This window comes from Leptonotus elevatus, chromosome 10 (assembly GCF_054856555.1).
Source record: "Leptonotus elevatus isolate MCC_2025b chromosome 10, RoL_Lele_1.0, whole genome shotgun sequence".
Taxonomy (NCBI): Eukaryota; Metazoa; Chordata; class Actinopteri; order Syngnathiformes; family Syngnathidae; genus Leptonotus; species Leptonotus elevatus.
The window spans coordinates 17,971,348-17,981,913 of NC_141248.1; the positions used below are offsets into that span (position 1 = coordinate 17,971,348).

Consider the following 10,566-nt stretch of genomic DNA (forward strand, 5'->3'; position numbering starts at 1 on the left):
TCACCCCCAATCAAAAAGTCCCCACATGTTTCAAATAAAAAACCCACATAAGGATATCAATATCTTTCCATATCACTAAATATAATTCAATATATCCTTCAAAAACTGATTCGCCAGTATTTCAGTTTTTCTATAGTTAAATTCTATAGAAATTATAAAAAGTTTACACACCCCTTGAAATGTCCATTGTTTTCATTCATCTCCTGCTTTTGCCGAATTATGTATTTTAAAAACAAACCGTGACTTGCCTAATAATTGTGGAACACCTGATGTCTTGGAATCCTGAAAAAGTGAAAACATGCAGAAAATTCCAACTCAATTCCTGTTTTGCTCCTCCTTCCCAATGGTGGCGTGAAAATCCCTCCATGAAAGCAAGGCTGGAGCCTCACTTCAGGATTAGCGATTGAGGGAGATTTACAGACGGGCGGTCACATGCGGCGCTCTTCGTCCGGCAACAACGCATGCACGACCTGAGGTTACCTTCTCCGGAGAAGCGTGCCGGCGGGTCTCATGGGACAGGAAAGCTGGACGCAAATGTCCACTTGAGGGATGAACGCCTCCCCGGGGATGGCGCCTCCGTCACCGGGGATGAGTGGCAGCCCCCCGCCGCCGCCGGCCTCGCTCTCCCCGAGAACGAGCGCCTTCCAGTATGGGGGCTCCCCCAAGATGCCTCCCAACCCTCCGAACTCCCCTGCCATGTCCATCATGAGCTCGCCCAGACTTTGGCAGAAGGCCTCCATCTCCAGACTGGCGGAGGAGTTTTTCTGGATTGGTGGCAGTGTGGTCGCTCAGCCCAGATGGAGGCTGGGACAATTTGGTAAGACTCATTGTTTTTAAACTGTTGTGCAGATTAGGTAGAAATGTATGGAATGGTTTGATATGTTAAAAATAAAAAAAACACACATTTTGGATTTTTAGCACACCTTAAAACAGGCATTAGAACAGACCTGCAGGGAGGCCCTTGAGTCAATAATGGGCATATGGAGCGGAGACAATCCTTTGGGATTAGCCAGGCTGCGTCACATGTAGTTTTCAGATTACAAACTAGTAGGGTCACCTGATCCTGGCGCGGGCACGTACACACACATACATACATACACACATTTATGGGGGCAGGTGCTCAAGCTACAAAAGAAAAAAAAAAGGAACCAAACAAGAACTGTAGCAAATATATTCAATTGGGCATTCATTCCTGTTAACACAATCAACAGGGTCAGTAAAACAATTTACAAAGGAGGTGAAGGGACGCTACAATGGATATAAAAAGTCTACACACCCCTGTTCTAATAGGAGGAATGTAGTGCAGATCAGTGAGGAGCACAATTCTCACACACACACACACACAAATAATTTCACTTCAATCAATGATTGTCCTGACTTAAACAAAAAAAAAAGTTAGTTTACACTCATTTGAATTGCCCCCCCCCCAAAAAAATCAAGAAAAAAAAACAGGTGATCAGGTATAAACAAACAAACAAAATAAACAAATAGTGTAATAGGGTTAAAAAAATACAATAGAAAAATACAATAAGTTAGAGTTTCTGAAAAAGAACCCCCCCCCCCCAAAAAAAAACTGTGAAACATATAATAATAATAATAATAATAATAAGTAATGCACTTTTCATCAACATGATAAAGTGCTACAGAGAAGGGAAGAAACAAAGTTAAAATCATATCAATTTATATATATATATTATTATTTCTTTTCTCCACTCGATTAGATGCCAATCCAGTTGTGACACAGGACATAATCTCAAAACAGCAAATGCAATCCCTCTCACCTGAGTTTATCATCCATGTACTGTACATATTTTTATGCAGTGTCAACATAAAAATCGTGACAATTATTCGGGGGGCGGGGCTTCTCTATAGTGGAGAGGTGCATGTGCACGATGCAGACTGGGACACAGATGACCAAACTGAAAGGAAAGAAAAAGGGACTCGGGCGCTTCTACTACTTGGATGAGCATCGCTCATGCATCCGGTGGCGTCCCTCCAGGAAACAAGACAAAGCCAAAAGTAAGATATGAATTTAGGATTTTTTTAATTCCCTATTATAAGAGAAATGATTTACTGTATTTATGGAAGTCAAGAAAGTATAGAGAGAAAATGTCCTTGTCGTCGATTTCTCGTCCTGTTCCAGTTACAATCGACTCCATCCACGAGGTCCGCGAGGGGAAAAAGTCGGAGGTTTTCCGCAGGTACGCCGACAACCGCTTCGACCCAAATTGCTGCTTCAGCATTTACTACGGCGAGCGCGTCAGGTCCCTGGACTTGGTCAGCTCCAACGGCGAGGAGGCCCGCACGTGGATTACCGGACTCAAATACCTCATGGCCGGCATCAGCGACGAGGACAGCTTGGCTCGGAGGCAGCGCACCCGTGACCAATATCCTTTGCCGCTGCCAGAGGACCGAAGGAACCAGACGTCAACAAGCAATGTTTGATCAATACCAACGCGCTCGCCGTCGACCTTAACTTAAGATCTCACGTGGCTTCAGCAGACTTTCTCGGAAGCGGACAAAAACGGAGACGGCATCCTGAGCATCGGAGAAGTCCACCAGCTGCTTCACAAACTCAACGTGAATCTACCCAGGCAGAAAGTCCGAGAGATGTTCCAGGTAAAAAAAACCTTGACCGAACCTTTCAAGGGTGAGATCGGTTAGAATTCTAACAAAGAACAACAACAACAACAGAAGAGTTTCCTCTGTTTTCTTATCAGCATTTAGCTTTAGCTGGAAAACAAAACCGACTAAGATCCTTTCCAGCCTGCGTGGTCAGATTTTTATAAGCATACATGACTGTTTATTAATCAACCAGTTTGGTGTAGATGACAACTAAAGTTGAGTAAATATTCTGCAGCGGTCACCACATGAAGAAAACGTAGGGCTCCGTATCATTTTGCAGGAGGCGGACACTGACGAGAACCAGGGCTCTTTGGGATTCGAGGAGTTCTGCTCCTTCTACAAGATGATCTCCACGCGGCGAGACCTCTACCTCATCATGATTTCTTACAGCAGCCAAAAAGAAGTCATGGACCTGCACGACCTGGCCCGCTTCCTGGAGAACGAGCAGAAGGTGCGATGACGCGTCGAAAAGTTTGATATGCCAACTCCACACGGGAAAGAGATTTTGAAGCTGAACCTCAGAATTATGAGACAGAAGTGCTGAGCACGAGTTCACCGTGCTGTCAAAACTGGAACCATAAGCACCTTTTGTATAAGCTAAGGAGATAATTATTGATCGGGGGAAGATGAGGGTACGGCTCACATCTGCTTCCCACAAATTACGCGTTTGCTCGGCAGATGCGAGGTCTCGCCAGAGAACATCTGATGGAAATTGTGGCCAAGTTCGAGCCGTGTCCCGACAACCTGCATCGTCTGGTTCTGGGAATCGACGGTACGAGCATGACACCGACTGCAACCACTGCTGAAAAGCAATCTGACGACATATTTTCGACTCTTCCCTTCGTCCAGGTTTCACCAACTACATGCGAAGTCCCGTTGGCGACATCTTCAATCCGGACCACAACCAGGTGAACCAGGACATGACGCAGCCGCTGGGCAACTATTTCATCGCCACGTCGCATAATACCTATCTAACCGGAGACCAGCTGCTGTCCCAGTCCAGTGTGGAGATGTACGCTTATGTTCTCCAAGCTGGCTGCCGTTGCGTGGAAGGTGAACCTCATACCATAAGAGGCAAATGTCCTTTTGCACATCACTAAAGTGTAGTGAACTTTTTAACTTTTACTCAAGTACAGGGGTCGAATCTGTTCAACTGTATCTGTACATCTTATTATAATCAAAAAAAAAAAAAAGTTAAAATATTGGGTCAAAAAAGGGACTGACAACTTTTTGGGTTATTCAATTTACCCAAAGAGTTGGGTGAGATGAATAACCCACAAAACAACCCAAAAATGGGTTATTCATTTAATTTGACTGGCTTCAACTCCAAATTTGTCAGTTCATTTTTGACCAAGTTCAATTGGGTTATTCATTTAACCAAAAAGTTGGGTCGCAAAAATGGGTTGCTTTGACTGACTTTGGCTGGCAAATGAATCATTCATTTGACCCAACTTTTTGGATTAAATAACTCCAAAAGTTGGGTCAGTTCCTTTTTGACACAGTTCAATCAGGTTATTCAAGTAACCAAAAAGTTGGGCCAAATGAATACCACCACAAAACAACCCCCAGAATTGGGTTGCTTTGTGGGTTATTCATTTAATTTGACCCAAATTTTGGGGTTAGATAAATCTTTTTATTATTTAACTTTTTGGGTTAAATAACTAAATTGGTCATATTTTTCTTTCTTTTTGGACCCAATTCAATTGGGCTATTCGGTTAAACCAAAAAGTTGGGTCAAATGAATAACCCACAAGACAACCCCCAAAAATGAGTTGCTTTGTGGGTTATTAACTTAATTTGACTTTACTCGGTCCGTTCTTGAACAAATTTTGATTATTTTTTTACCCAATTGTTTTTAGAGTGGTACAGTAAGTACAGAGTACCGAGTGTGCGTACTTTTGCCACCTCTCTTCTTCTGCAGTCGACTGCTGGGACGGGCCAGACGGCGAGCCCATTATTCACCACGGCTACACGCTGACATCCAAAATCCTTTTCAAAGACGTCATTGAAACCATCAACAAATACGCCTTCATCAAATCCCAGTATGTGCTCAGTCAGTCAAATTATACAATTGAGGTCGCAAAAAATGTTTCAGGTGTGACTTTCCTTGCGCAGATACCCGGTGATTTTGTCCATAGAGAACCACTGCACAGTCCCTCAGCAGAAGAAGATGGCGGAATATCTGAAGGAGGTGCTTCAGGAGAAGTTGGATGTGTCCCACATCAACACGCATGAATGCAAAAAGTTGCCCTCCCCGGAAATCCTCAAGGGAAAAATATTAGTCAAGGTGAGGCAGAGACTCTGACTAACTACTGACTAACTTGCAAACTACAATGGAACTTAAAAGTCAAAATCAAACATAATCCCATTCCCGAACATGATTCATTGAAACAAGCGTATTTACTCTAGACCTACCTACCTACCAAGTACCAAGTTGCCAATCTACATAGTTGACCCGGTTAGCGATGATTAGACTGGCAGACGAAAACCCCGTCTACTACTTGCGTATCTACATATCTAGTTGCTAGCCATCTACCTACCAAACTACCAACCTTTATACTAGCCTAGTAAACTATCTATTCACCAGACTACCTATCTATTTCCTTACCTACCCTACTTACCTTCGTTTAGGTAGGTAGGTACATTAGTTAGAGCATGTACCTCTGTCAAGACGTACGATTCGAAACATTGTGACATTTGGTAAAAAGAAAATCCTCGATTCTCGTCCTTTGCCCAGATTCAAAAATTTGATTTGTTTCAGGGGAAGAAGCTCCCAGCGAACCTGGACCCGGATGCCGATGAAGGAGACGTGTCCGATGAAGACACCGGGGATGAGGAAGAAGAGGAGGACGAAGACGAGGAAGATTCCCAGGCAAATTAGTCCGCGACGTTAAACAGTTTCATTGGATTGGTCTTGTATTTACTTTACAGCGCGACTCTTTTAGGAGGAAATCACCGGTCTGGCTGCCCGACAGCCCAAGAAGAAGAGGCGCTTCGGCAGATCCATCATGAGGAGCTTCAAACGCAAGGTCTTCCTCTTGGTTTGGACATGCTCGGGAACATAAAATTAACTGTAATATATGTGTTTATTGCAGAGGAAAAAGAGAATGCGAGTAAGGAGTAAGGTCAGATCTGACGGCGAGTCAGACTACAGCAGCAGCAGCAGGGACAGGACACAAATTGTTTATCACCCCAAGTAAGATTCTTTTTTTTTGTCTTTTGATATTTCAATTGTGACGACCCAATTCCAAAAAGTCAGAAAGGCTCGCAAATTTTAGAAGGGCAATCAAAGATTTACTTTCACACTTGATGGTGGACAGGCACTTCAGTGACCGAAATATTCATAGACGAGCAATTAAAGTAAATTTTCCATCAAATGTTCCCTTTAAGCATCACTACTTTATATTTCTAACATTGTCTTCAGGAAGAGGAAGACAATGAGGCTGTCCCGTGCTCTGTCCGACCTTGTCAAGTACACAAAGTCCGTCCGAGTGCATGACATAGGAACACAAGGTATCCTTCCTTTTACTTTAACATCTGCAAACGGGAAGCAAGTTTGTAATGTTTTTTGTTTCGTTTTGTTTTGTTTACCTGGCAGCTCATGCAAACAGTTGGCAGGTGTCATCGCTCAACGAAACCGTCATGAACCAGATCGTGCTGCTGAAACCCGGCCAGCTGGTGCGCTTCAACCAGCGCCAACTCCTGAGGGTCTACCCGTCCAACTACCGGGTGGACTCCAGCAACTTCAACCCGCAACCCTACTGGAACACAGGATGTCACATGGGTAAAATGATATCTTAAATGCAGGAAGTCCTCGACCTACGATGTTTCGACTTTACGACGCCCGTGCCTTGTCCGTAGCGCCTTCTTTTTCATTAACATTTCCCACAGTAAACACGCCATTTTAAAAGGTATTTAACTCGTTTCACTCCTAGCCATTTTCACTGAAGCAACCCCCTTTGCTCCCGGCTGTTTTACTGGATTTTGACTGATTTTGCAAGGCCCACAGAATATTGTGTTTTATTGCTGTAAAAACATGGAACCTACCAAAACAAAGATTAGAGTCTCTTTTTTTTCATCAGGTAAAAAAGTACATTTCTATCTGTTTCCGTTTTGCAGCAATTAGCATTAGAATATAGCTAAGTTTCATCCTTATTGACAAATCTGTTTAAAACAGTGGGTAAAATGTAATCTCTTATACTCTGCTGTCACCTGCTGGTCGTTTTTGTAATAACTACAATTGCTTCAAGGATTCTCTTCAGTTCTGAGGCTGCATCTAAGCCTTCTGTATGCTCTAGCATTTAAAAAAACACACACCATAAAAACGTATAAATACGTCTTTCGGAGCATGGTAATATTTAAAATAGAACATATTTATAGGTTTTGGGGAGAGAATGAGTTAAAGTTTTGTTGTTAACTCCAGCGAATCGACTCGATGTCATGAGAGTCACATTTCCGTATGTTTCCAAATCTTTGCTGTGCCGTCCGTCGGCAAAAAGTGCCCGTGTGGAAACACGAAATATTGGTTTCGGCAAATTCCGGGTGCCGCAAATATGTTTTTTTTTAATTACTGTACAAAGTATTTGACGTAAATTTCGACTTTAGCTGTGCAAATCGACTTACGTGGAAATGGAATTGGTACGGAACTCGAGGACTCCCTGTAAATGAATATAACTGCATGAATATAAATGATTGGCTACCTTGTATTCTAGTTGCAATGAACTATCAAACAGAGGGTCGCATGCTCGAACTGAACCGAGCCAAGTTCTCAAGCAACGCAAACTGCGGATTCATTCTCAAGCCTAAAATCATGCGTAAAGGTATGCAAGTGTTCATAGTCGCCCGCATGAGTTGACGAGCGTCCCATTCGGTAAGAGTGATTGTTTTTCCTCAGGTGCCTTTAACCCCAATGTGGAGGATCCACTTCCAGGACAGAAGAAGATTCAGTTAGTGCTCAAGATCATCAGCGGACAGCAACTTCCCAAACCCAAGGACTCCATGTTTGGTGACAGAGGAGAGGTCAACACAACAGGCTACTTCTGCTCAACCTGTAAAGAAACAAATTGCTTATTTGATTTGTCGATGCTACTTCCAGATCATTGATCCGTTTGTGGAAGTTGAGATCATCGGTCTACCCGTTGACTGTTCAAAGCAGCAGACCAGGGTGGTGGATGATAATGGTGAATATAGACAATATTCCAGTATTCATGTAGGCATTGCTAAGTTTTGAAAGGGAGGTAGGTGTGCATCTAAGATAACTTAACTGTCCCCTCAGGTTTCAACCCCATGTGGGAAGAAACTCTCGTCTTCCACATTCTAATGCCACAGATTGCTCTGGTGCGCTTCCAAGTCTGGGATCACGATCCCATTGGGAGAGATTTCATTGGCCACAGGACGATAGCCTTGACCAGCATGATGCCAGGTGACAGCCACGGACTGACGGTCAATCATTTGGAATCTGAAAATAAAACAAGATCCCTCCTCCTATGTAGGATATCGACATGTGTACTTGGAGGGGATGGCGGAGTCCTCCATCTTTGTTCACATCGCTATCATTGACGACAGGGTAAGTTCCTTGCAAAAGGATTCATATTTATCTTTATGTGACCTCACTAATCTAAACAACAATATATTTATTTCAATTGCAAAAATGAAAATGACAAAAATTCAACAACAACAAAACTATTTAACGCGTCTTGCAAGAGCTCCCACATGTCCTTTCAGTCCAATATCTTCATTCAACCGAGGGTGTCATTCCGTCCCAGGTTCACCTAATAGGTGCGAAATGTCATTACATAGTCCAGAAAACGTCCCCAAACTCCTTGAAAGATATCCTGTTGACCTCTTAAAGTGCAAGTAATTTTCTCCAAAGGCAAGTGCAGACAATTTCTTAAACCACTTTAACAATACTTGGTTTTCCAACTGACCTCCATGATAAAGCTATAACTATATCCACAAACATTCGCCTGTATTTATTTAATCTATGCTCAGCCGGGGTAAAGGCCGAGCACAAGAAAAATTGGGCTCCAGTCCCATATTCACATGCAAAATTGTTTGAATCATTGTTCTGACTTCCCTCCAGAATTCTTGTAATCTGGGACAGCTCCATATACAGTGGAACAATGTTCCTTTATCCTCACCACATCTAATACATGTATCGGGTGTATTCAGGTCAAAACTAGTTATATACACTCTCATTATCCAATTATATTGCAATAGTTTGAGCCGTGTGTTGGCTGTCTGTTTTTGGGCTTTTACACAAATTGACTGCCATTGTTCCACTGTAAGTTCCGCCCCCAAATCATTCCTCCATGCATTAAAGCTTACATTGCAAACTTTCTGTTGAGGATTTGGCTAGCATGTTATGAAATTTAGGGGTTGACTTCCCCTTTAAATTTCGACAATACCTTGTGTCATAGATAAAGCCAGTAAATGCTGTACAAGCGGCCAGAAAGCAAATCCAAAAAGCAGCCCAGAAGCACATGAAGGGACCCCATAAGCAGCCGTCCCTCGACTCGTCCGTGCAGTCGTCGGAAGACTGGCCCCCTCCATACCTCCGCAAGGATGCAGACTCTTTCTCCCAAGACAGCAGGAGCGGAGAAATGTCCCCTCTGGTCCAAGGTCCCGCCACCAGGGCCGCCATGCACAAAGGGATCATGAGTGAACCGGTGAGACGAGCCCATCGAGTGAAAATTCACGACCCCAGGAGAGGGATCTTCAGCAAGATGTCCTCCACGGATTCAAACCCTGTGCCCACGTTGATGCTTCAAGACAGCTTTGACCTGGACAGCCCGTCACGTCCCAACAGTCCTACTGAGGACAGACAGGATCCCGCTCCGGGTAACTTCCATGAGCCTCAGTCTTTGTCTGAAGTTGCCGAGTTACAGACACTTCAAACATTTGGACCACAGGAGCCTGAAGCCCCTGTACTCCAGACTGACCCAGAACCACCAGCGGGACCGCCACCCGCAGCCCCTCAATCAATAACGCAGCATCCCTCACATTCCGAAACCAAGTTTGTACCTCCTATCCCTCCGCCATCCCCGGCTCGGGTCAGAAGGACCTTGGCCACCCCCAGACCCTCCACCCTGATACGAACACAAGTCCGCTCACGCAGCTGCCCTCGAAAACCCAACGCCTCCCCCGTCACGCCCATGGTCAACCGCAAGCCAGCTTCCCACTGGCAGACCTGGCGAGTCCAGAGCACAGGCAAGGACAGCGGCCGACAGGTGAGGAACGTACCCAACGGACTGTGCTTGTCCGACAGCTCATCCAGCAGTGGGGGCAGCTCAGACAGCCTGGAATTAAGAGACGCGGAGGCAGAGCAGTGCGTCGGCACCCTGCAAAGGGAGATGAAGGCACTTTTTGACGAAAAGCTGAAAGAGATCCGATGTAAATCGCCACTTTTGTTTGATGCGCAGGATTTGTGAACACGTTTGGGCATGGATAGGCTGCGTTTGACATGTTTGGTCAGGCTAAAAGGGACAGTGGTAGCTTGGCTTACAAAAATATATGTATTGCTTTGGCGCCATCTGGTGGCATCTTGGTTAAACTGAGAGGAGGAGCTTTATTTTGCCAGGTCATAGCTTAGAAAAAAGTGCTTTGCTGCTAACTTGTGGCAGCTCCAGGCAATTACTAAACTGTGGGTGTCAATTATTCCGATTTTTTTTTTATTATTATTATTAGCGACAAGACTCTGTCCCTGTTCCCAGCGAATGGTGGGCGTTCACTTTATAGCAGATCCATTTTTCCTGTTGAAATTTTTTTTCATGTCTTTTTCAGAAATAAAAACAGCACTGTGTTGTATAAACACTGAATAAGAGAATGTAAATAAATAACTGATTTTATAAAGTGTCATTAGTGTACTACTGTTGTATGTGTGCCTTTAAGGGGAGTGGCCTAGTAAGTGATGTCATGAGCTGGAATCCGGTTGGCCAAGTA

The 10,566-nt window shown here is 44.1% G+C and overlaps 1 protein-coding gene across 1 annotated transcript; it reads left to right on the plus strand.

The window, feature by feature from the left end:
- The first annotated feature begins 383 nt into the window (after positions 1–383).
- On the plus strand, positions 384–10,482 carry plch2b (phospholipase C, eta 2b). The gene is made up of 20 exons (XM_086086559.1): positions 384–817; positions 1,873–2,019; positions 2,144–2,387; positions 2,490–2,619; positions 2,906–3,076; positions 3,304–3,397; positions 3,475–3,678; positions 4,547–4,667; positions 4,741–4,912; positions 5,387–5,497; positions 5,571–5,654; positions 5,721–5,821; positions 6,050–6,138; positions 6,224–6,409; positions 7,338–7,445; positions 7,520–7,644; positions 7,721–7,805; positions 7,901–8,047; positions 8,118–8,191; positions 9,045–10,482. The coding sequence occupies exons 1-20, from the start codon at positions 550–552 to the stop codon at positions 10,053–10,055; spliced, it is 3,672 nt and encodes a 1,223-aa protein (XP_085942685.1). The 5' UTR covers positions 384–549; the 3' UTR covers positions 10,056–10,482.
- Positions 10,483–10,566: the final 84 nt, after the last annotated feature.